At 45.9% G+C, this 25,648-nt stretch overlaps 2 protein-coding genes and 1 long non-coding RNA gene across 3 annotated transcripts in view; 2 read left to right on the top strand and 1 right to left on the bottom strand.

The window, feature by feature from the left end:
* Positions 1–881: 881 nt before the first annotated feature.
* Positions 882–6,226, top strand: RPL19 (ribosomal protein L19). The gene is made up of 6 exons (XM_053263288.1): positions 882–1,030; positions 2,618–2,724; positions 3,858–3,980; positions 4,524–4,644; positions 4,858–4,968; positions 6,045–6,226. Exons 1-6 carry the CDS (start codon positions 1,026–1,028, stop codon positions 6,166–6,168), a joined length of 591 nt encoding a protein of 196 aa, XP_053119263.1. The 5' UTR covers positions 882–1,025; the 3' UTR covers positions 6,169–6,226.
* A 124-nt stretch (positions 6,227–6,350) lies between these two features.
* Positions 6,351–25,648, bottom strand: part of LOC128330418 (uncharacterized) — a 19,696-nt gene continuing 398 nt past the window's right edge. Inside the window, exons 2-3 of the long non-coding RNA XR_008310077.1 lie at positions 12,188–12,318; positions 6,351–7,979 (exon numbers count right to left, since the gene is read on the bottom strand). This is a non-coding gene — a long non-coding RNA (uncharacterized LOC128330418). The remainder of the gene's footprint in view (positions 7,980–12,187; positions 12,319–25,648) is intronic.
* LOC128330414 (uncharacterized) overlaps positions 24,857–25,648 on the top strand; it is a 14,124-nt gene continuing 13,332 nt past the window's right edge. The window contains exon 1 of the mRNA XM_053263284.1: positions 24,857–24,887. The gene's annotated coding sequence lies outside the window, so the exon portion shown is untranslated. The remainder of the gene's footprint in view (positions 24,888–25,648) is intronic.

Below are 25,648 nucleotides of genomic sequence, written 5' to 3'. Positions count from 1 at the left end.
GGTGCTCACAACTGTTATTGCTTGTTCTAATACAAGTATTACCAGATTGTGGCTTGTGGATCATTGAACTTGGCTTAATGTGTTAAGGATCCGGTTGTGATTTTATCTCTATTTCTATCCAAATGTAACATTAAAGATAGCCTTTCCCCTTTCAAGTAGGTCTCTCTTTCATATAGTGTACAAAAAGATGATTGACAAGAGAGATAGAGGAAACCAAATTTTAGCTGAGAGTTGTGGCTTATGCCATCATCAACAGATTGATTTTTTAAAAAGTTTGTGTGAGGAAATACAACAGTAAAGTGGCAATTAAGTGTTTGTTTGTGTGTGTATACTTATACACATATATGAGAGAGAAGCTTGGAGCCATATCAGATCTTGCTGCTCTGCTAGGACAATTACTCGACCTATCACAGGCAATCACGCCACAGCCTCATCCACAACTAACCCTCTTTCTCTCTCGTTGCCAGTCAACAATAACTACTCCAGTGAGAAAATTCAACATTTCACCGAACAAAAAAACCAAACTGCACTGAGCCTCATATTGCGCACGCGTACTCGTTAAAAACATGTCCAGACAAGTCCCTCATTGGTCACGAATATCGCGCAGTTGCAGGCTTCTTACACAGAAAACGTATGGGCATAAGCCCCGCCCTCTCGCGCAGGCCCAGAGCAACACTTCTCGCTTTTCGCACAAGCGCAAATCCCGACGGCAAACCTTCCCCTCGTTAACGTCACCCTCGAAATGTGCGCAAGCGCAGTAGATCCTTGGAACATACCATTCTCACCCCCGTGGGGGGGTAGGAGGTTTAATAATAGTTTCCTTCTGCTTTTCTTTCCATAAGTTAATTAATGAAGGCGTTTTTAGTTCCAATGGAAAGAGAAAGTGAACAAGTGAAGGCGGAACCACGAGGCAGAAAGAACGATGGCGCTGAGAAACGAATGGTACAACCCACGTATGCGTAGAATAGGGGGGCAGCCCCTTCCCGTTTCCTTTCTTTCCTTTCAGTGCCATCGGCGCTGCCGCCATGAGGTAAGAAGCAGCACTTGGCGGGGAGGGGGAGCTTTCCCGATGTGGGGTGGGTGGAATTGAGGCCGCGATTGTAAGGAGTGGGGCAGACGGGGTAGAGATTGAAATAAAGGTAGTTGGCGAGAGGCTGTTGGTGAGGGAGGCGCGCGCGCGAGCCAAGAGGCGAGGCTCGGGCCTAGTGGCGCCTGAAGGGGGTCGGTGGAGGAGGAGGAGGAGGAGAAAGTGGTTGGGGGTTCGAAAGGGGAGGAGCCTAAGCTGCTCCTTTGGTGGGTTTATCTTCTTTTTAATGGAGGAACGAAGAAGCTGCGGGAGGAATGTTCTTTACTGGAACATTGGACGGGAAGGAAAGCTGGAGGGGGTTCTAAACAAGGGGAGCAACTGAGGGAGCTTCTAAAGCGGGTGACGCGGAGGAAGCACTTAAAAGGAATGGCCTCCAAGTTTGGTTTATCCTAATAATAATATATTTTTATAATGTTCATTCCAAATACTCAGAATACTGCTTTCTCGGCAGAAAAAGGCGATAAAGCAGTTTTATCTGTGTAATAGTCCTGTTGCAGCAGAGTTCATGGTTTAAGAGCTGCTCTTCTGTGGATTTGCCCGTGTCCCACAAATTATTGTCTGCCATTTGAGTAAATAAAAACATGTAGCTCTCATCTGGGCAAAATGCTCAGTGGGTGCCCAGATCATCTCAAGTTATTTGCCTACAGTATCCATGCAACACACACAAATGGCAGTTTTCGGAGGTACACTGATTTCTTGGCTGTGCCACTTCAGACTGCTGGTGAGCGAGCTCAGTTGATTGAGTGCTCTACCATGCAAAAGTACTAACTGCACATAGAAAATTTAGCATGTCAGGGAAAAGGCTGGGACTAGAACTCTTATGTGGCATGCTGATTTTGTGTGAGCAGGGGAATCTAGCACAGGGAAGTATTTGACCTGCTGGGTTCTTAGGGTTCAGAAATAACACAGCCCAGAGTTAGGATTGCCACCTCAGTGCGAACTAGGCCTCCATTGTAACAATATCTTTTTGATTCTGAAGGGGTTTGGATTGCAAACTGAAATGTGACATGCTTCACAAGAATTCATCACAAGAATTCTCTGGGAACAATCAGGAATGCAAATGTAGTGTGAGGTGAAGCCCCACTTAAGGGAAACAGTCATGCTTAGGAGAGTTCAGCATGTTCCATGTACACTGTTTCAGCAATCCTTACAACTGTTGAAGAAGGTGGGCTTAGTATCCCCATATTGCACACAGCGCTGAGAAGAATGGCTTTCTAAAGCCCACACAAATTCTTCCTTGGCCATGAATTTAAGCAGTGTGTCTCCTAAGTGCCACCACCTATCTGTCACCAAAAGCTATCCAAGTGGAAAGTTCTAAAAAAAAAAAACACCACCACCACAACCTAGGCTGTTCGTTCAGATTTCTGTATAGCTTTGTCATGTAAAACTTTGCCAATTATCAAATGAAAAAAATAGTTCTGGGATCTTCTGGAATAACTTCCCAGCTGAAATCTCCACATTGTCTAAATCTCTGAATGTTCCTGATTCTTCTGTGATATCTAATCTGTATGTGTTGGTCTGTGTCCTCAGTATGTTAAGGCTCCAGAAGAGGCTGGCCTCCAGCGTCCTGCGCTGTGGCAAGAAAAAAGTCTGGTTGGATCCCAATGAAACAAATGAGATTGCAAATGCTAACTCTCGTAAGTTCCTGAGGCATATGCTGTAGTGCTGTTATGTAGCTAAACTTCTGGAGGGTGTATGCTGTTTGTAGAAAGTATAGAAGTTGTAGCACCCTCATGTTAACAGTACCATTTGTGGCAAATACCCAACAAACTGGCTTTTTGAGATCGGATTTTGCTTGAAAACATAGCAAATATCCATCCAAATAGTTAGTGGGAAATTATTAAATCATATTCATTTTCTCCAGATTCTGGTAGCATTGGGCTTAAGCAACTAAGTGGAGTTGATGCAATGCATTCTAATATTTACTCATTCTACACATGCAGACTCTTATCGTTCCTGACTACCTTTATTCAGTGAATCCTATATAATAAAAGACTAGGGTACCTGCGTCCATGTCTGGGTATCTGCGTCCGTGTCTCTAGAGGCCGGGTGTTCTGCGCATGCGTGGCGCGCGTGTACGCCGCAACAGAGCCCCTGAGCTCTGTGGTTAAGATGGCGGCAGCGGAGACTGAGGGAACGAATCCGTGAGGGCCTGGCTGGAGCATGGCGGCGAAGGAGGCAGGGCAGCCGGGTTTAGCCGGGCGCAGCGCAGGCGGCATGAGAGGGAGAAGTGGGGGAGGAGAGCGGGGATGGGCCAGCAGGTGGGCCGCGTCAGAGAGCCGGGCACCGCTGCGCTCCAACAGCAGCCAGCGTCATCTCAGCAGCAGCAACAGCAGCCACCGCCTTTGTCCCAGCCCCAGTTGGTGGGGCTCCAGGGGAGCAACGGATTCAGCGAGTTGTGAGTGTGCCGGAGAGGCGGGTGCGCTGCCGGGCGGGGACCGGGCCGGGCCGACCTCCAGGGACCCCCGCGGAGCCCCCCCTCCCGCTCCCCCCGCCCCCTCCTAGCACCCGTTAATTTAACGGGCTAAATGCCTAGTATAATATAAAAAGGCCTGCCTAAAGGGCCACTACTTAGTACACAGAAATTGTCTGTGCACGAGGCAGACAACTTGAAAATAATCCTGTTGTGGATTCTAACTTGGTTTTGGAAGTTGAGATAGCAGACTAGAGCATCAATGTGGTTTCATACACTTATATGAAAACCAAACCTGTGATTTTCTTCTTCGTGGCAATATTATTTGTTACTGATGAGTGTTTTCCTGCCCTCTAGGTCAGCAGATCAGAAAACTGATTAAAGATGGTCTGATCATCCGCAAACCAGTAACTGTTCACTCACGAGCTCGATGCCGAAAAAACACCTTGGCCCGCCGTAAGGGCAGACACATGGGCATCGGTAAGCACTGGCTTTCCTTACTTTTGAATGCATAGATGCTAGAGGGAATTTAATTTGGATAGGCCTTTTGCAGGGCATCTAATATAAAGTAACTTTCATTCTGTACTTCTGAGGCTTTTGCAATAGAAGCTTGTCTGTATTACACAGAAAACTGATTCATTCCATCTTCTTTATATATATTTCTCTTAGGCATAACCATAGCTAATCCCATGTATGGCAGCTCTCGCGAGAGTTCGCAAGCAGCTGCTGGATAGTGACGGGGATGGGCGGGAGGGAAGAAAATGGTGGTGGCAGCCAGCCGACCAGTGGGGAAACAAAATGGCGGCGGTGGGCAACCTGCTGGGAAGAAAACAGCGGCAGGGGTGGGCGGGGGGAATAGCTGTCAGAGGGCGGGGGAAGCACAGCGGGGATGTGGAGGCGCGAGGGCAGGGGAAACGATGGAGGCGGGCAGGGAAGAAGACTGTGACAATGGCAGCGAACTAGAGGCGCAGGTGTTCTGCACCCGGCCCAGCCAGCTTAACATTTTTCTCTTTTGCTCTCCAGGTAAGAGAAAGGGTACAGCCAATGCCCGTATGCCTGAGAAAGTTACTTGGATGAGAAGGATGAGGATTTTGAGGCGCCTGCTCCGCAGATACAGGGAGTCCAAGAAGATTGATAGGCATATGTAAGTCTGGGAAACAAACATCCTTGCCCACTTTGTCAGCTGCAGCATGTTTGGGAGAGTTAAATATTTGCTACTTCCCTGCTACTGAGGTTAACGCTTTGGCAGGGACACCAGAAGAGGCAGTATTGTAGATTAGTTTTGTCTTTCAATATTGGAAAGGCCCTTCTAGTTTCTTCATCACTCATTGCTTCCTGTGTCTTCCTTCTTTTCCAGGTACCACAGCTTGTACTTGAAGGTCAAAGGTAACGTGTTCAAGAACAAGCGGATCCTGATGGAGCACATTCATAAACTGAAGGCAGATAAGGCTCGCAAGAAGCTTCTAGCGTAAGTATCTCCTCATCTTGCAACTAGTGAGAGTTATTTGCTCAGTCTAGGCTAGAGTAGATGATTGCCCCTGAGATTCCAATCTTCTTTGCTTCTGATCTATGTAAAAATAGCACGTAGCAATGTACTACTAAGTGCTTAAGAGGAGTAGTCCTCATAACAAGGTGTCACAGACAAATAGAAAGCAATGAAGAATGCTGTATAACTTCGTTATCAATGTGTTTATTTGGTCCTAAAAGAAGAGAACACAGAAAAATACAGCGAATTGCAAAAACATTAAAATTATAAAAGAACCCAGTTAATAATTTAAATAGCAGCGACTGCAAAACTTCAGTCCTCCTTGCTTTTTGGCTTATCAACCTGCATATCTGGAAAAAGATGTTCTTGGGCATAGAATTTGCCTTGGGAAGCATGGTTCAAAAGAATCTGATGGTCTGTTATAGCAAACCATTAAGGCAGTCATGCCTGTAGTATGCTGTGGTAGGCCAGCTCACTTAAAGCACATAGCACACACCCCACTGAAATAAAGAGGAATTCAAGTAGTGAGCCATTTGAAAGTTTAGCTCTGTTTTCTTATTTGTTACCTACCATGAATCTTCGGTCAAGAGTGATCATATCAGACTGTTGTCTGATCTTAGTACTCAAGAGTTCAGCATTTGCCTCTGCCACTAAACTGCCAGGTAGTGTCACTTGGTTGCATCCAGGTTACTTCATTGCAGAAAGTAAAAATTAGGTTCTAACAGGGGTTCAAAGTGTGGTTCGAGCACCTTTTGGAAGTGGTGTGGGGGAGCTTTAAGAGAGGGGAGCAGTTCCTTTCCTGCTCTTCGCTGCCCCATGCAGCTTCCTGCAGGGGCAGTGCTTGACCCAGCAGGAAGCTGGATGGGGTGGCGGAGAGCAGAACCTGCTCTCCTCTTAAAGCTCCCCTGCTCTGCTCCCAAAAGGGATGTGCCTGAATCACAGTTTGAGCACCTAACATCTACATACTCACTTTGAGGTAATCTATGCGAACGTACTGAAGGTAATGAAGCAGCTCTATTATTGCTATGCCTTTTCACGAGCTTTTCTTCATTTTCCAGTGACCAGGCTGAAGCCCGCCGGTCCAAGACCAAGGAGGCCCGGAAGCGCCGTGAAGAACGACTGCAAGCTAAGAAGGAAGAGATCATTAAGACCCTTTCCAAGGAGGAAGAAACCAAGAAATAACATCTGCCTTTCTGTGTACATAGTGCTCAAAGGGTGTCTAATAAATCTCTCAACAAGCCACCTGCATCTGGTGCATTTTTATAGCCCAAGGAGACTGAACTTAGAATTGGCAACGCCCCTTGTCTACAAAGGGTCTTGCAACCTTAATGCTTGCATAATACTCAGGATGGATTTAATCCTTAATGTAAATCAGATTCTAACTTGTGTATTTACTGAACTAGTATGCGTACTAACTGACTGGTATAACAAAACATTTGTTTATAACCTAAATGGAGCTTTTTTACTACCCAGAAGGGTAATCCAAAATAACTGGTTATGAATCCCATATGCCTTTGCAGTAGAATTCATATTTGCTTTGAGGCACAACTGTGAAATTAAGGATTTCTGTTTTGGCTGCCCATACATGGGTAAGGATCAATTCATTTTTAACCACACCAATTTCTTCAAAAGATAATTGCTCTTATTTGCCCTGGGAGTGTGCTTCATGCTGCTGCCATTACTGCAAATGGTGGCTGTTTACATAATAGATCACCTCTGTAAAGTCTAGCCTTAAAGTTAGTTTGATTGCCTTAATACTGCAGAGGCCAACATTAATTTTACAGCTTTTAAATACTAAAAAAAATCATTCTTTTTAATGGGCATGAGCTTGCCTGAAGAACAGTATTTTTTTTGGCTTTGGCCATGGCTACAGTACTAGGCTGTTAGAAGGTGCTGTGTTGGATTAAACCCAGGAAATCTCTTAATAAAATCTGCATGGATTTGAAAACAGCATATTTTGGGCTGACGTTTCATCAGCATGTGGCATTTGAGAAGCTAAGATTAGGATGAAATATTGGTCTGGGCCAAGTAAAGTATTTGCTTGACCTTTATTTTCCAACTCATTATTTTTATTTCAACTTTCAAAGAACCTTGTTACAAGAGGCCCCTATGATGGATGCTCTTTGCAAAGGATTCTTGGGCATGTTCTAAGACGTATCTTCAGTTTGAGGGGCTGAACATAGGAAGCTACCTTAAACTGAGTCAGATCATTGGTTCATCTAGCACAGTATTGTCTACCCAGACCTGCAGTGGCTTCTCTAAGGTTGCAGGCAGGAGTCTCTCAGCCCTGTCTTGGAGATGCCAGGGAGGGACCTTGGAACCTACATGCAGGTGCTCCTCCCAGATTGGTCCCATCCCCTAAGGGGAGTATCAGTCATGTTGGGTGTAAATTATAATGTAAAATAAGTGTACCTGAACACACAGCTGAAGTTATGCATTGCATAGGAAGATTGGTAGTAATGCACAAGCAGTCTTTCATAGGTTTGCTTCCTTGAGGCACTCCGTAAACCTTCAAGCTACTCCAGGGTTCACCAGTTTGAGATCATGGTGCTTTGTGTAGGAGGGGCCTTTGGTTAAAAGGAAGCTGTATTGACTTCTGAGCTAGGATTTCTTGTAGCCTTGGCTTTAAGCTGCTGTAGTCTTCTGGATGCAGTGTGTGGGTAAGACATCCTGGTTTGGTTACCACTATTTACTCAAATCAAATTTTAGATGACCCCATTACAATTAGGTTAAATACAGGTACTGGCCTGTTTTACTGCACATAATTTGTATAAGGGTAAAGTAGACTAATCTGTATGCCACCCTGTGCTCGTTTTGAGGAAGGATGGCATATAACTGACAGAATAAGAGGTAAATAGATATAAATGCAATATAAGACCTCAAGTTAAGATGCTTTAGAATAACTCACACATTCCAAATTACTCCCATGTGATGTCCCTGGGTCACAGATGTAATGTAGGACCTGCTGTATTTTCAGATACAGATGAAGCTTCCTGCCAGGAAAGGAGGGAATATCTTTACTTGGGTTTCCTGTAAAAGATTCAAAACACACTTCCCCAAAACTCATTAGCTCTTCTACCACATGTTAATACAAAGCTGTGACCAGCAGGAATATGAATCGGTCAAAGAATCCAATTAACTATTCAATTAAGTAACACTTAATTCCCAGAGATGACTTTCAAAGGTATGTTGTACAAGCTTTGCTTTAGGTTTGAATGTGACACTGATGGTTTCCCATCATACCAGCTTTGGTGTTCCTAATCTCATGGCCCGCAAACATGAAAATATTTTGTTCAGGTCCAAAGGTACATCCCATTGCAGAATAGCCCTTTACACACCTACTTTGATTGGCATTTGGTATGCTGACCTGCCTCTTCAATTGCATTGTCTAAGACCATCTGGGTGCCAATAATAACCAGAAAGTAGCATGACCCCATCTGCCAAGTTGTTGGCTAATTAGCTAATTAATCCCAATGTAATCAAAAGCCATCAGCCCCTAGTATGGATAGGAGGGTCAAAGGTAGATTCAAGGCAAGTAATAGGGTGTGGGTGGGGGGAACAAAAATGGTTTCTTGCCTACTAAGCTAGTGATTTGCTTAGAGAAGTTAAGCACTGCCTATAGTGTATCCTTATAACCCAGGAAGCGGTAACACCGTTACTTTACCAGCCTCTGAGGTAGGATTTCCCTGTTATGGTGAGAGAAACGTTGCACCAATATTGTCCAGTGAATCCTGAACTGAGTTTCAAACACAAGGCCTCCCAACGCCAAAAGTCAATCTGTAACATAAGGGGCCAAACCAGCTGTCAGCTGAACCAATGACAACAGTTTGGGAACACACCAGTTCAATGGTTTTCAAGCTGCTTGGAGTGTCTCATATGCTTATCAGGGGTGCCTCAATGAGAAGCTTGGTAATGGCTGACAAACTTCCCTAAAAGATAGCTTGACCATCACTACAGATCTTTCCCTGCATTGTGCACCCATTGGTTGGCCCTGAATGTGAACTGTGGCCTAGTTTTTCTTAGTCCGCCTGTGTTTGATAGGGATGTGCACGAACCTGTTCAGAGGCCCTTTTACGGGTCTCTGAACAGGTTCGAACATGGGGCTGGTTCAAAGTTTGAAGGCCCCAGGGGTTGGTGCTTTAAGGGTAGAGGGAGAATGCACTTACTCCTCCTGCCGCTTTTACCCCGCCGGTGATATTTTGTCGTAAAAACCTTCGGGGCGGCAGCGTGCGTCTCTGCCACCCCGTTGCCCTCCTCGGCCAGAAGTACCGGGTGCGCGTGCATGCCTGTCTGATATGCATGTGTGTGTGCACGCACAACAGGTGCCCATGTGCCCGGTACTTCTGGCCAAAGAGGGCAACGGGGCGGCAGGGAGGTATGCTGCTACCCTGAAGGTTTTTATGAAAAAAATAACACTGGCGGGGGGGGAAGCAGCAGGAGGGGTAAGTGCACCCTCCCCCCGCCCTTAAAATGCCACCCCCGCCGCTTCCGAACCACCTAGCCGTGGTTCCATGCACATCCCTAGTATTTGAGGCCTAGTTTGTCTTGGTCCATCTGTGTTGGGGGTGTACCACTTCAAACCCAGGCTAGGCTTGAGAATTCTTCCTAGCATCTAGTTGCAGATATCTTTGGTTAATTTAGAACTAGTGGGTGAGGCCTATTGTTGACCAGGCAACGTCATTATGCATAAATAATGTTATTTACAGCTTCCCCCCAGCGTATTCCAGTACAGAAAGTAGTGTGTTCAGCTACTTTGAGTGGCTTGGGAAGTGTGACTTTGTTTTGCACAAACAAATCAACAAACTCTTCAAAATATATAATAAATTTTGAATATTTGTAACAATTATTAATTGCACATTATTATATTAACATGCTTGCAAAAGGGAAATAAATAACAGTTTGATATTTGTAGGATGTCAACTCCAAACCTTATTAATTTTATTGAATAATAATTACCATATATGGCAAATTTGAAACAGTAAATTTGAATCTGAGAAAGATCTTCTGCTTCTTTGGGGCATGAAGTCATTTTTGAATTATAGATCTGATTACTGAGTGATAATAATCTATTCAGAACAATAACAGTTAAAGTCTTATATTCAGAATTTATTCTAAAAAATACCCCTCCCACCCAAAAATCAAACCTTACCCCCAGCATATTTTGGTATAAAAAATAGTTCATTTAGCTAATTTCAGTGGCAGGATTGTGTGTGCAAAATTTTGTATCTGTAGGTAATTGGGCAGTCTGACTTTCTGTCGCACAAACACACCCACAAATAAACTCTTCAAAATATATACAGGTGAAACTCGAAAAATTAGAATATCGTGCAAAAGTTCATTAATTTCAGTAATGCAAATTAAAAGGTGAAACTGCTATATGAGATAGACGCATTACATGCAAAGCAAGATAAGTCAAGCCTTAATTTGTTATAATTGTGATGATCATGGCATACAGCTCATGAGAACCCCAAATCCACAATCCCAGAAAATTAGAATATTACATGAAACCAATAAAACAAGGATTGTAAATAGAACAATATCGGACCTCTGAAAAGTATAAGCATGCATATGTATTCAGTACTTGGTTTGGGCCCCTTTTGCAGCAATTACTGCCTCAATGCGGCGTGGCATGGATGCTATCAGCCTGTGGCACTGCTGAGGTGTTATGGAAGACCAGGATGCTTCAATAGCAGCCTTCAGCTCTTCTGCATTGTTTGGTCTCATGTCTCTCATCCTTCTCTTGGCAATGCCCCATAGATTCTCTATGGGGTTCAGGTCAGGCGAGTTTGCTGGCCAATCAAGCACAGTAATCCCATGGTCATTGAACCAGATTTTGGTACTTTGGGCAGTGTGGGCAGGTGCCAAGTCCTGCTGGAAAATGAAGTCAGCATCCCCATACAGCTCGTCTGCAGAAGGAAGCATGAAGTGCTCCAAAATCTCCTGATAGACAGCTGCGTTGACCCTGGACTTAATGAAGCACAGTGGACCAACACCAGCAGATGACATGGCTCCCCAAATCAACACAGACTGTGGAAACTTCACACTGGACTTCAAGCATCTTGCATTGTGTGCCTCTCCATTCTTCCTCCAGACTCTGGGTCCTTGGTTTCCAAATGAGACGCAAAAGTTGCTCTCATCAGAAAAGAGGACTTTGGACCACTGAGCAACAGAACAGTTCTTTTTTTCTTGAGCCCAGGTAAGACGCTTCTGACGTTGTTTGTTGTTCAGGAGCAGCTTGACAAGAGGAATACGACATTTGAAGCCCATGTCTAGGATCCGTCTGTGTGTGGTGGCTCTTGATGCACTAACTCCAGCCTCAGTCCACTCCTTGTGAAAGTCCCCAACACTTTTGAATGGCCTTTTCCTGACAATCCTCTCCAGGCTGCAGTCATCCCTGCTGCTTGTGCACCTTTTTCTTCCACACTTTTCCCTTCCACATAACTTTCTATTAATGTGCTTTGATACAGCACTTTGGGAACATCCAACTTCTTTTGCAATTACCTCTTGAGGCTTTCCCTCCTTATGGAGGGTGTCAATGATGGTTTTCTGCACAACTGTCAAGTCAGCAGTCTTTCCCATGATTGTGATTCCTAATGAACCAGACTGAGAGACCATTTAAAGGCTCAGGAACCCTTTGCAGGTGTTATGGATCGATTAGCTGATTGGATTGGGACACCTGGAGCCTAGACTGTTGAACCTTTTCACAATATTCTAATTTTCTGGGATTGTGGATTTGGGGTTCTCATGAGCTGTACTCCATGATCATCACAATTATAACAAATTAAGGCTTGACTTATCTCGCTTTGCATGTAATGTGTCTATCTCATATATCAGTTTCACCTTTTAATTTGCATTACTGAAATTAATGAACTTTTGCACGATATTCTAATTTTTCGAGTTTCACCTGTAAGAAGTGTCTTCATCTGTAGTCTCTGATGTGGTACATCTCAGACAGAAGTGTACCTCTTGAGTGAGAACTAGGCCTGAGTATGCACCATAGACTACTACCCAGAATCCTCTACAAGGGTACCATGACGGATGTGCTGGGCCCCTTGGCAGGCAAGCTGATTTGGAACTGGCCAGAGAGGTGGATGGAATGCTTTGAACACCACTGCTCTTACACTTCATACAATGCATACCCTTAATTCTTCCCTTTTTGGTTATTTCAGTTACCAACCAACCCTGAAAAGCTATTCTTTACCAGACACTGGTGAGCTGAAGGAGAGAATCAGGTTTTCCAAACTTGTCCCCATTTGGATCTTATCTTAAACTTCAGAAAAGCTTAAGGTGATCTTCAGGGACCTGAAGGAAAGACAATTCTTTAAGAAGTATCTGTAAACAACAGTAAGAAAAATATCCCAGTTTTAGAATATTTCTGAAAAATTGAGGGGTTTTTAAAAAATGAAAATGTATCTAGTATCTGATTAACTGAGGAAGTATCTTTGGCCACTATAATGATTTGATTCTTACTTTTGCTGTTTCCTTACAAAGCAGTAGAGGGCACCAGAAAACCACAGTTCTTTCCGTGCTGTGCTTTGCGGGAGAAGAACCAAGGCAAACATTATTTACCAACTACAGTTGACGGATCCTATTATTTTGGAACCCAAGGGGGTTTGGGGGAAAGATTAAAAATTTGTTTAAAATTGCTTGTTCACACCTCCCCACCCCCGCCCACCCTTTGTGTGTTGGGTGGTAGATAGCATCCATCATGCCCTACCATCCAACTCACTTTGGTGTCCCTCGGAGCTTCCCATGGGGAATAATGAGATGTTTTGAGATTCCCCATTGTTGTTCCCTATGGCTGAAACACTCAAAACTCTTCAAGTTTGTTCTGTTGAAACAGCCAGGGTCGGCCACTGTGTCCCAGGCTGAGGCAGTGGCCAGAGGTGACTTCTATCAGCTTCGGTTGATATGCCAGCTGCGTCTGTTTCTTGAGATAGATGACCTCAAAACAGTGGTACATCTGCTGGCAACCTCCAGACTGGATTACTGTAATGCGCTCTATGTGGGGCTGCCCTTGTACGTAGTCTGGAAACTACAGTTGGTTCAGAATGCAGCAGCCAGGCTGGTCTCTGGGTCATCTAGGAGAGACCATATTACTCCTGTATTGGAGTTATACTGGCTGCCGATATGTTTCCGGACAAAATACAAGGTGCTGGTCATCCTCTATAATAAAGACCCTGAGTGTGCGGCCGTGCTGCCCGTGTCTTTTTCGGCGGTTCTGAGCATGCGCGGAACGCATGCTCAGAACCGCCAAAAAAGATACGGCCGCCCAGACACGGGCGGCCATGTTGGCAAGGCCGAGGAGAAGCCGGCCGAGGAGAAGCGAGCCAGCCGAGGAGAAGCGGCTGCTGCCAGGTGGGCGGGCGGGCGGGCCGAGGAGAAGTGGCCGCCGCCGGGCGGGCTGGCCAGCCGAGGAGAAGCAGCCGCCATCGGGCGCGCGGCCGGCCGAGGAGAAGCAGCCGCCGTCGGGCGCGCAGCCGGCCGAGGAGAGGCCCCGCCACCGGGCGGGTGGGATGGCCGAGGAGAAGCGGCTGCCGCCGGGTGCGCAGCCCGGCCGAAGAAAAGCCCCTCCATCCCAAAACCAACTTGCAGCCGCCTATCTGGCTGCTGCTCCTGCGGCTGTTGTTGAGGGTCTCGGGCGACGGGACTCCGTCCTAGCAACTGGGAGGAAGGAAGTAGCAACTGGAAGGAGAAGGGAAGAGGAGCAAACTAGCACACACCCCCTAGAGCCCGTTATTATAACGGGCTTAAAAACACTAGTAACCTATAAAGCCCTAAACAGCTTGGGCCCTGGGTATTTAAGAGAACGTCTTCTTCGTTATGAATCCCACCGCCCATTGAGATCATCAGGAGAGGTCTATCTGCAGTTGCCACCGGCTCGTCTGGTGGCTACTCAGGGACGGGCCTTCTCCATTACTGCCCCGAGGCTTTGGAATGTGCTCCCTAGTGAAATAAAAGCCTCCTCATCTCTGACAATTTTAAAAAAGACTTTAAAGATGCACCTGTTCACCCAAGCTTTTAACTGATACTGTTTTGATTGTTTTTAATGTTGTTTTGGAATATTGTTTTAATTTTTTTTAAATGGTTGTGTTTTAAATTTCTTGTTTTTGTTTTTAACTAATGTTTTAATGTTGTTTTTATCTTGTTGTAACCCACCCAGAGACGTAAGTTTTGGGCGGTATAAAAATATGTAAAATAATAAACAAACAAATAAATAATAGATGAAATATGTCAGCCATCTGTGTTTCGTTTTGAGCTCAAAACAGAACACAGAATCTGTTGTGTGCACATCCCTACTGTTAACATCCCTTATGAATGAGACCACTCAAGCCAAACACATTCTGTAGGCATTTCCTACTCTTGCATAAAGTAGTGGCACAGAAAAATATATTGGGGGCACATTCAGGGTAAAGTGCACTTGGGGGCAGGGATGCACAGAAAGCATTTCGTGCATCAGGGGTGGAACATAGGAAGCTGCCATAGACCAAGTCAGACCATTGGTCCATCTAGCTCAATATTGTCTACACAGACTGGCTGCGGCTTCTCCAAGGTTACAGGCAGGAGCACTCTCTCAGCCCTATCTTGGAGATGCCAGGGAGGGAACTTGGAACCTTCTGTATGCAAGCGTTCAGATGCTCTTCACAGAGCGGCCCCATCTCTTAAGGGGAATACCTTACAGTGCTCACACATGTAGTCTCCCATTCAAAGGTAAGCTAGGGTGGACTCTGCTTAGCAAAGAGGGCAATTAATGTTTGCTACCCCAGGACCAGCTCTCCTCCCTAGACCAGCTCTCCTCCCAGTTCTTTGCATCTGTCTTCACAGTGGAGGATACTGACCATATACATGCTCCGGAACTGAGCCCTTATACAAATCTACAGTGTGGCCACATTTGGAGTTCTGCTCACTCTATCTTAAGAAGGACATTGCAGAATTGGGAAAAGTGCAGAAGAAGGCAACCAAGATGATTAGAGGCCTGGAGTACTTTCCTTATGAGGCAAAGCTACAACATCTGGGGCTTTTTAAATTGGAAGAGAGGCGACTATGGGGAGACATGAGAGAGGTCTATAAAATTCTGCATAGTGTAGAGAGAGTGGACAGAGATAAATGTTTCTCCCTCTCTCACAACACTAGAACCAGGGGTCATCCCATGAAAGTGAAGGCCAGGAAACTTAGGACCAACAATAGGAAGTATTTTTTCACAGTGCATAATTAATCTATGGAATTATCTGCCATGGATGATGGCCACTAGCTTGAATTGTTTTAAAAGAAGCTTAGACAAATTCATGGAGTTTAGACAAATTCATGGCTACAAGTCTGGTGGCTAACTGTCCCGAACCCTTTCATCAATCCTGACCCTGTCCCTTAGTACTGCCCATATGCTTCCGGGACACAGACGCCTGCTAGCCAGGAAGTTTTTCACACCCGGCATTTAGCCCGCATCTCCTCCGGAATAGGATTCACATAGTGGCCAAATTTACCCCAAAGTCCACGCAAGCTATCAGGGAGCACTTCACACACAATTCAGATTTTTCATTGTGTGTTAGCCTGATTTTTATCTGGGTTTTTAAAAAAAATCCACTTTTTGCATTGGGTTTTTTTGGGCAACTTCGAACGCGCAGTAAAGCCTTGCAGAAAACCCACTTTAAAGCCTGTTGTCTGGGAAAGCTCCTGGCACCTGAGGATCCAAACCCAGTCATGGAACCCCTGACCTCCTCCCTCTTTGAGATTCCCATCTCTCCCCAGCAGAATAGGAAAGGTATCAATGGCTATTTCCCTCTTCCCCTCTTCCTTTATTCCTCATTCTCTCAGCTTTGCAGTGAAGGCTTGACTTTTTACTCTCCACCCTGCTAGCCCACCTCTTCCCGTAGGCACAGCCTTCACTTTCTCTGTCCCCTCCTTCCATTCTAGCTGTCCTGACAGCGAATATTCACAAGCTGGTTATCATGATGACTTTTATCCTAGTAAAAAAACACTTCTGAAAAGCCCTGGCCTCCTGTTTGCCCTCCTGGGGCACTTTGCAGTGATGCTTCACCACTGGACCTGATCTGAAGTTACTCACATGCTTGGCGGGTTGGGCTAATCTACCAGATGGATATCTGCCTACTTTCCCGGATGGTCAGAGCTGGCTGCAGAAGGGAAGAATTTCCTCAGCTTCAAAAGAGTAACCCCTGCACCCCAGAACTGATTTGTGTCCCTGCTCAGGACATGCACAAATTAGGTGCACACATGTATAAGACTCGTGAGCCTGAGCAAGGGTGAGGACAGTAAACATACAAGGGGAACGAACTGCATCCCTGTGCTTCTGATGCTTCAGGTCCCAGTCTAGAATTCCCGCCTCCATTATTTCCATAGTTGTCAACCCTGTAGCCATTCCATGGGTTTTTCCCATGACACTCTATGGATGCGAAAGCTGGACTTTGAAGAAGCAGGATAGAAAAAGTATTGATGCTTTTGAACTTTGGTGCTGGAGAAGACTTTCTCAGATACCATGGACAGCCAGGAAAACAAACAAATGGATCGTGGAACAAATCAATCCAGAATTTTCACTCGAGGCACAAATGACCAGGCTCAAACTACAGTATCATACTTCGGACACATTGTGCGAAAACCCAGCTCCCTTGAGAAGTCCATAATGCCGGGAAATGTTGAAGGAAAGGATGACCAGCAGCAAGTTGGATGGACTTGATTATGACAGCACCTCTGAGAGTCCTTAAAGGCGAAGTTGAAGACAGATCATCCTGAAGAGAATCTATCTATGTGGTCGCTAAGAGTTGGCACTGACTTGACGGCACTTAATCAATCAATCAATGCCTTTCCTTCACCCTGCCCTTTCCCTGGTCCTAGTTATCTGTTCTTTCCTGATGATTCCGCCCTGCTACAAAAATCCTCTCACCATCATGTTAGAAGTTATGTCTTCGGGGCAAACTGGACTGCATGTTAAACACATGATCATCTTCCCCATGTTTGTTTGTACTGGAAACAGCAGCTGACTGTGGCGGGTGGGGTGGGGGATGCCTGATTCAGAATGGGACTGCAGTGCATGGGGAAGGGGGTCTGAGTCTGACCTTCCCCCCACTGTTGCCACTGAAAATCAACTCCTGAAGCTGCTTATGTGTCCTGGAGCATTTCCAAACTGCAGGCTTTACTGCGGGTTTAACTGCAAGGCTATACTGCGAGTTCAAATTTGCCCCCCAAACCAACACAAAAAGTGGATTTTTTTTTACCCCCAACATAAATTGGGCTATGCTCTAAAGTGCAACGAAAACCCGAATTGTGTCTGGAGTGCTCCCCAATAGCTTGCAGGGACTTTGGGGTAAATCTGGCTGATCGGTGAATCCATTCTAGAGGAGAAGTGAGCTAAAAGCCCTTTCTGGAAATACTCCTGGAAAGTGCCATTTCCTGCTGTGGCACCTCCAGGGGCAAATCTCTCAGGGAGCATGATTTTTGCGAGGAAAATGGTGCAGGACCCCAGACTCTCCTCCCCATGCTCTGTGGGCCCAATCTGAATCAGGCTCCCTGCAGCTGCTCTTTCAAAGAACAACAGGCTCAGGAGAGATAATAACTTAAAATATTGTTTTCTTTGAGCTTTATACAATAAAGTATTGCAACTGTGTTAGAGTGTTGGTCAGTGTTGGGGCATGAGCTATGTACAGCAGGACCCATGGATTAATGGGAGTCAGTGACCTTTTAAGTAAAGCAAGGAGCTCTTACAACTTCTTGGGGGATGCATATGACATTCTTGGAAATCACACATGTGGGTCTATAGATTGAGGCTTGGGAGAAAAAGATTAGATTTTGAACAGGTTGGAAAAAGTTTGAAATAAATAGCTTCCCAGACTATTGTGTTATTGCACAATAAGACCACAGTCTAGCACAGTGCTGGTTGTGTAGGGGCGTAACTATAATAGGGCAAGGGGAAACAGTTGTCTGGGGGGCCACTGCCTTGGGGGGCCCCCCAGAGGCAAGTCACATGACTGACTCCCCCATCCACACACCCGCCCAGGCTTCCTTCAGTTGTATTCATCCTCCAAAACTGATGTGAGTGTTAAGCCCTGGAGTTACCAGAACAGCTTGTCTTTCTCTAGGACCATTAAATGACTGCATCGTCCATAATTTACAAAACCCTTTTAAAAATAATTTAGGATGATGTTCTATTGTGGCACATAGGTGTTATATATATAATTACTATGCTTTTTGATACCACTATTCAGCCTCATTTAAGATTTCTTTACTTCATGAGCTGAGCTTCAGTGAGGGCGGGCCCATTTAAAAACCTTATCTCTGGGCCCACTACAACCTTGCTATGCCCCTGTGGTTGTGCTTCACTTTGAGGTCAAACTACACCATATGTTAAAGATCGGTTTGGTCCAGAGCTTTTGCTTTTTAAAAAGCTAAATAGCAGCTGTAATAGGGGAGGCAGTAATCTAAATGGGGGTAAGCGAAAAAAGGTATTTAACCTTTTTGCACCATGCCACAGTCCCAATGAAAATTAGTGCAAACAGTAGTTTCTCCCTGAAACTACTATTAATCCCAGGAGGTGCTAATGGAAGCTTCCCTCTCAGGACTAATAGCATTTTCAGGGGCACAGTTTGCATTGGCACAATGGTGTGGTACAAAAAAAGTCAATTGCCCCTTTCCCACAGTCCCAACCTTAACCCCCCACCCACCTTCATCTTCTATGTAATGTTTAAATCACACACACAAACATGGGGCTAAATTATATGTTTAGCAGAATATGCAGTAGTCTGGTTTCCTTCGTGTCCACAACCATCTCACCTATATCTTTCTCTCTTTTCCATCTCTGTGTCCGTGCCCGTCACACCACTGTCTCATCAATCTCTTTCTCCACCACCATTTCTGTCTTTCGCTCTTTCACCACCTTATCTTGCCACCTTATCTCAATGGTCCATCTATGCCTTTTCTTCCTCATGGGAGGTTTCCCCCTTCCATTAGCAAATTAGAATAAATGTGGCATGAAAAGACATTGGAGTCTAATGGACTGTCTTGCAGATTGTACAACAAATGTATGAGACATGCAGCATGTCATCTGGGTCCCCTGCAAAACAGCCCATAAGAATTAATCTGGATGTTAGGATAAGCCTTTCTTTCTGACTCCACCCGATCCCCATGGGGACAAATGTCTAAATAACGTGACATAACAGATTATTAGATAGCATGCAACACAAAGCCAGAACCACAAGGCTATTGCTTCCTCTGCAGCAATGCCCTCCCATTTCCAAACATTTATTCATATTCTTTTATTTCGTTTCTGGCATGGTTGGGCACTCTCTAGCCTGTTAAGCACTGAACAAGCTCTCTCATGTATAATGACTGTTCCTTCTGCAGCAAAGCTACTCCCAGTCAATTGTATGCAGACAGAATTTTGCATAGTAATACTGGATGAATGCCACCACTAATAGAGCATTTTTCTTTTCTTTTTTATTGTTTGGAAAGGCTCTTTGCATTCTCTGGAGCTTGCTACCCATAAGGCTTTCCCGAACCGCTTTAATTGCTCTGTGAAAGGGGAACAAATTGTACTCTTGGGTGAGACTGCATCTCCTCTTTTACAAGACACACCTTGTTCTAGGATGCCCCCATTCCCTTAGACTTTCAGAACATATTTCTCCACACCATTCTGTACATCCTCTTTTAATCTTAAAGAGAAGATTTCTCTCTGTTTGATCCGGCAACCCTAAGCCGCAGAAGAATGGCTCCGGGCCTTCTGGCATGCAGCTCTAGAGGATTTGCTGACGGCTATTAATAGGCACGAATTGGGCTGACAGCATCAGAATCCATGACCTGCCCCCTGGAACGGGGCATGCTGCAGCACAGAGACCTGCGGTTCATTGCAGCGAAGCATGCTGCTGCTCCGTCCCAGCCGCCACGTGATCTGACTCGCAAGCTCCAGAACCTCATATCCTTTGTTTTCCGCACCACTAAATGAGGCCAAGCAGGATGGAGAAGATGCTTCCATCGCAAGCGATAAATCTGCTCCCCCTTCTTCAGTCTCACTCCTGGGAAAACATCCTCCTGTGTTAGCTTGCCACTGGCAACTTGGTATGATTTCTTGCTATCAGGACAGTTTTCCAAGGACGGTGGAGATGGGCTGACATTCATCAGAATGGTTTGCATAACAAAAGGGAAGGAGGAGAAAACTGCCAAATTGATTTGTTTCAGAGCTCTCGTGATTAGCTTAAAAATGTCTAGCTAGCGAGACGGCCAGGCAAAGAAAAAAGTTGCGAGGCGAACAGGAGCAGCTCAAGGGCTCTGTGCAGGGCAGCAAATGGTGCTCCCTTGTTTACACACTCTCCTCCCCTTCCCCATCTCCCCCCCAAAGCAAGGGACAGAAGGGCATTTTGCACCTCACTGGTGCCCCACTAATCTGCTGCCTGAGGCAGCTGCCTCACCTAGCCTCATGGAAGAGTCACCCCTGGAGGGTGAGTTGTTATAAGGGTGCCACTCATCAAGGGTTTAATGTACGCCAGGGCTTATACTTGGAACTTGTTCCCAATGCTTGTGAGACTGTACAATGCTTGTACATTCCCAATGTATGCACAATGCTCATTGTACATACATCTCTGCCAGAGGATTTTATTGGGTGGTTACTGTATTATATTCCCGACTGTATGCCATCTTGATAGTCCTTTGGAAGGGTGGTCTAAACATTCTGCAAGCAAGCAGTAAATCTAAATGTTTATATGGCCCCTTCAGGTGAATACTGCTTGTGGGTCAGAGGCGTGGCTATGGCCTTGCTGAGGTGATTGCATGGAGCTGCAATGAATGATTCCTAGCATGGAATTAGCCTTTTTCACAGCTGCCACACATTGAGTTGACACTTTCAACGAGCTGTCCACCATGACCCCAAGATCCCTCTCCCGGTCAGTTACCAACAGCTCAGATCCCATCAGTGTATATGTGAAGTTGGTGTTTTTTGCCCCAATGTGCATCACTTTACACTTGCTTACACTGAACCGCATTTGCCATTTTGTCACCCACTCACCCAGTTTGGAGAGATCTGTTGTGGATTTCATTACCCTATATAGTTTAGTGTTATCTGCAAATTTGGCCACTTCGCTGCTTATCCCAACTTCTAGATCATTTATGAATAAATTAAAAAGCACCAGTCCCAGTATGGATCCTTGGAGGACCCCACTTCTTACTTCCCTCCATTGTGAAAATTCTTCATTTATACCTACCCTCTGTTTCCTGTCCTTCAACCAGTTAGCAATCCACACATGTACTTGTCCCCTTATCTCGTGACTGCTAAGTTTTCTCAAGAGTCTTTGATGACGAACAGGGAGCAGAATTCAGCCTGACTAGTTTGCTATGTGAAGGGAACTTTTTGTGGGGAACCATCAAACATGTAACACCCGACTTGCAGCTGGAAGTGAGACCGTTCAAGAAAAACTACAAAAAATGTGTTCTACTTGTATACACTAGCCCTTGGTGTCCCTATAGGTTAGATTCACTCTCAACATCCATCTTGGAAACCATCTTAGGACCAGCAGCCTGTGGATACTTAACAGTCAATCAATGTTGGTGCAAAATGCAGTTATCTAGTTGGCCAGGATGGGTAATGAGGATGTTGAAGAGACATCTGGACACCTCCCTCCTGGCTCCTGGATATTCCCTTGTTTGTGCTCACACAGAAGTTTCAGTTCACCGCCTCTGTCTTCCTCCAACATGTTTCCACCCTGATCTGATGGCATCTGAAGAGCCCCAGTTAAAGAGATATTAACACAAGCTGATGGGATTGTGCTTCCCTCCAGGTGCCTGGTACTTTTCCATCTCTGGGCTGTGACTTGTCATCCTAAACCCTGAGAAGCTGACGGCAGTGCTTATACTTCTAAAATAAATGAAATGCCTAGCAGTCACACTCCCTGTCTAGGTAATTTGTCACCTAATTCTGGATATGCATGGGGCTGCTTGTGGCTCCATAGTAGTGCGTGAAAGTATTAAGAAAGTTATACAGTGCTTCTCTGTATTCTAAGCACTTCACATACAGTGAAGTTATTCTCATGATTACTGAAAAGTGGGCTAAGGGAGCTTAGCTCGCTTTTCAGGGATTGTGGGAACCACCAGGCTCGCACGAGAGCCTGGTGCTCCCAAGGTGGCTAGCCCGCCTAATTACCCCTCTCCTTAGACGAGGTTAATGGAGCAAGCACTCTGTTAACCTCATCCTTTTGCTTGTGTGTTGCCACAGCTCGTGGCGACACACGAGTAGACCCCTGACTGGGAGGCTGCAAGCAGCTTCCCCCGCTCGGGGGTCTCTCCTGGAACTTCCAGGGGTCGCATGGCCCCTGATCCCCGCAGGCTCTGTGACGGAGCCAGCAGTCATGTGGACGGCCAATATGGCCGCCCAGGGCTGCCTTTTGATCGTCTGTGGGGAGAGTGAGCTAAGCCCGCTCTCCCTGCTGAACCCCCTCCGGTGCTTCACACCAATCGTGTGAAGCGCCTCAATATCCTGTAACCCTTACAACAACCCTATATGGTAGGCTGGTGTTATCCTCATATTGCAGACAGAGGTTGAGAGAGAGTAGCTTGCTTAAAGCCACTTTGTAAATTCAGGGCAGAGGCCTGGAGATTTTTTGATCTGGTAGCTCAATTTCTTGCCAATAGGCTATAGTAGCTAAACATTTGAGCGGCCCATGACTTTCTTCTGCAACAGGTCTAGAACTGGAAAGCTTCTCACCTGCAGAATGTACTTGCAAGGCACTCTTCACATGTTCAGGGGTGCACTTTCATTTTTGTTTTTGCTTCAGGTATTCCAGACTAGCCCTGAAAACAAGTTACAAGGCCCAAGCAAGCCTAGGGACAGATGAAGCCTGAAGTGACAGCTGGAACAATTTTCTGCAGCACCTTGAAGACGAACACTACTGTGGCATCACTATAGGTAGGTTTAGCACATGAGCTAGGGATGTGCACAGAACCGGTGGGGGCCGGTTCAAAGATGGGGGGGTGCACCTTTAAGGGCGATGGAGGGTGCACCTCCCCCCCGACTGTGTTTCCCCTACCGGCACACTTTAAAAAACTGGTCCAGCAGGGCAGCAGCGTACTTCCCTGCCACCCCCTTCCCTCCTTGTCCGGAAGTACCTGCATGCATGTGCGCGTCGGTGTGTGTGCATGCACATTGCATGTCCGACGTGCACATGCATGGGGTCCTTCTGGTCCCTTCTGGACTGAGAAGGGAACGGGGTGGCAGGGAGATACACTGCTGACCCACTGGACCAGTTAAGAGAGCACCAGCAGGGGAAACACAGCAGCGGGGGGGAATAAATGCATCCTCCCCCCACCCTTAAAAGGTGTCCCCCCCCTCCAACCACTGGCTGATCAAACCTGTTTGGAGGCCCATAACAGGATTGTGCACATCCCTAACATGAGCTGGTGGAAAACCACCCTGATAGCTAAATGCAGCAGGAAACAATTAGAAATGCAGCAATAAATGATGACAACAACTTGAATAATCTTCTTCTAAAAGCCAGTTACTGAAAACCCATTCTCAACCTCTGACACCAAATACTTAAGTGAGAGTGTGGACCAGATGCAAAAGTGGGTAGCCTTTATAGCTTGTGTAGAAGAGGAGATTTGAGCAGCTGCAGCTTTTCTCCTCATTGCATGACAAGTTGCACCTGCCATAGTTCCCTTTTCTTTTAGGCTTGGGTGCTTATGAAAAGCTATCAAAGCAAGTAGAGACACAAATCCCAATATTTTTAAGAACTGTTCCATGATAACAGAACAAATCATACTAGTGAGACTTCTATTAAAATCCTTGCTCAGCTGTGAAACTTACTGGGTAGCCTTGGGCAAGTTGCAGTCTCTCCAATGTAGGGCCTGCCACACAGGGCCATTAGGAGGATAATATGGAAAAACCTCACGAGGAGGGAAAAAACACCAGACAAAAATAGCAATAGCAGGGACTATCCTTTCTGAACTGCTGTGAAGCCTAAATAAGGTTAAGCACTTAACTCTTGCCAAGAGCAGCAGAAACAATACATCAGATATGACTGCTCACCTGCAGGGTTTATAGCATGGATGAGGGATAATTCAAGGTCACCCAGAGAGGCTGTAGCAGAGCCCAACCTTTTAAGAGTTTCCCCTCTCCTGTGTTCATGTCAAGAGCCTGTTCTGCCGACATCATCACCACAGGCTTAGTGACTCAGTAGCCCTGGAGGAAAGAGGGGCCAGTCTTGTCACTAGATAAGGTGTCCTTATCCTTCTAAGAGATCATCCATCACTGGAGCTGGGGTGGGAACAAGTAAAGGGGCCAGAGAAGAACAAATGCTTCCATCCATCACTGGCGAAGTCCTGGCAATTAGATCCAGGAAACAGGACTTTTGCATACTTTCCTCCTCTCTGGGAAGATAGTGGGATATTTCTAATATTATTTTATTTATTGGATTTATATACCACCTAATATAGAAAGCTCTAGGCAGTGCGCAGGGGATATTGTGGAGATAGGACTGGGAAGCCTTCAACTGGAAGCCAGCGTGGTGTAGTGGCTAGAGTGCTGGACTAGGACTGGGGAGACCCGGGTTCAAATCCCCATTCAGCCATGATACTAGCTGAGTGAATCTGGGCCAGTTACTTCTTTCTCAGCCTAACCTAGTTCACAGGGTTGTTGTGGGGAGAAACTCAAGTATGTAGTACACCGCTCTGGGCTCCTTGGAGGAAGAGCGGGATATAAATGTAAAAAATAAAATAAATTCATAATAAATAACCTTCAAAGTGGATTCTGTCAGTTTGGAGATTAGGGGGCATACAGACACACTCTAGTGCAAGGCTGCACAACTTCAACCTGGTTGCAGATGTTGGACTACAACTTCCATCAGCCCTGCCTATTGGCCGCCCGGGCTGGGGCTGATGGGAGGGATAGCCCAAGAACAGCTGGAGAGCAGAAGGTGTGCAGCCCTGCCCTAGTGATACCAACATGGGACAAAAGGGTGGAAGTTTTTCCAGATTTGTTAAACTAAAGCAGAATTCAACAGTGAAACTCTGTAATTGGGGGCAGTGGTGGGTCAATTCCACACTACGTTCTCTGGGGGCAACACTCCCTTATACTCTATGAATAATTTATTGGTGGAAGGAAGGAATCAGAATTTAAAAGGGAGTTAAAGAGGGGGGAAATGAATCCCTAGTAAAGTCCAACTCTTCTCAATCCTAGAATAAGGGATCATGCAAATAACAGCCCAACCTGGATGGCTTTAAGAAGGGATTGGATAACTTCATGGAGGAGAGGTCTATCATCGGCTACTAGTCGGAGGGCTACAGGCCACTTCCAGCCTCAAAGGCAGGATGCCTCTGAGTACCAGTTGCAGGGGAGCAACAGCAGGAGAGAGGGCATGCCCTCAACTCCTGCCTGTGGCTTCCAGTGGTATCTGGTGGGCCACTGTGCGAAACAGGATGCTGGACTAGATGAGCTGTGGGCCTGATCCAGCAGGGTTGTTCTTATGTTCTTATGTCTGGTAGCGGCTTCTCCAAGGTTACAGGCAGGAATCTCCCTCAGCCCTATCTTGGAGAAGCCAGAGAGCGAACTTGGGACCATCTGCTCTTCCGAGAGTGGCTCCATTCCCTCAGGGCAGGGCTGCTCAACTTCGGCCCTCCAGCAGATGTTGGCCTACAACTCCCATAATCCCTGGATATTGGCCACTGTGGCTGGGGA

Source organism: Hemicordylus capensis, chromosome 6 (genome assembly GCF_027244095.1).
Source record: "Hemicordylus capensis ecotype Gifberg chromosome 6, rHemCap1.1.pri, whole genome shotgun sequence".
NCBI lineage: Eukaryota > Metazoa > Chordata > Lepidosauria > Squamata > Cordylidae > Hemicordylus > Hemicordylus capensis.
The sequence above is the reverse complement of the archived record's forward strand: the minus strand, read 5'-3'. Positions and strand labels throughout refer to the sequence as shown.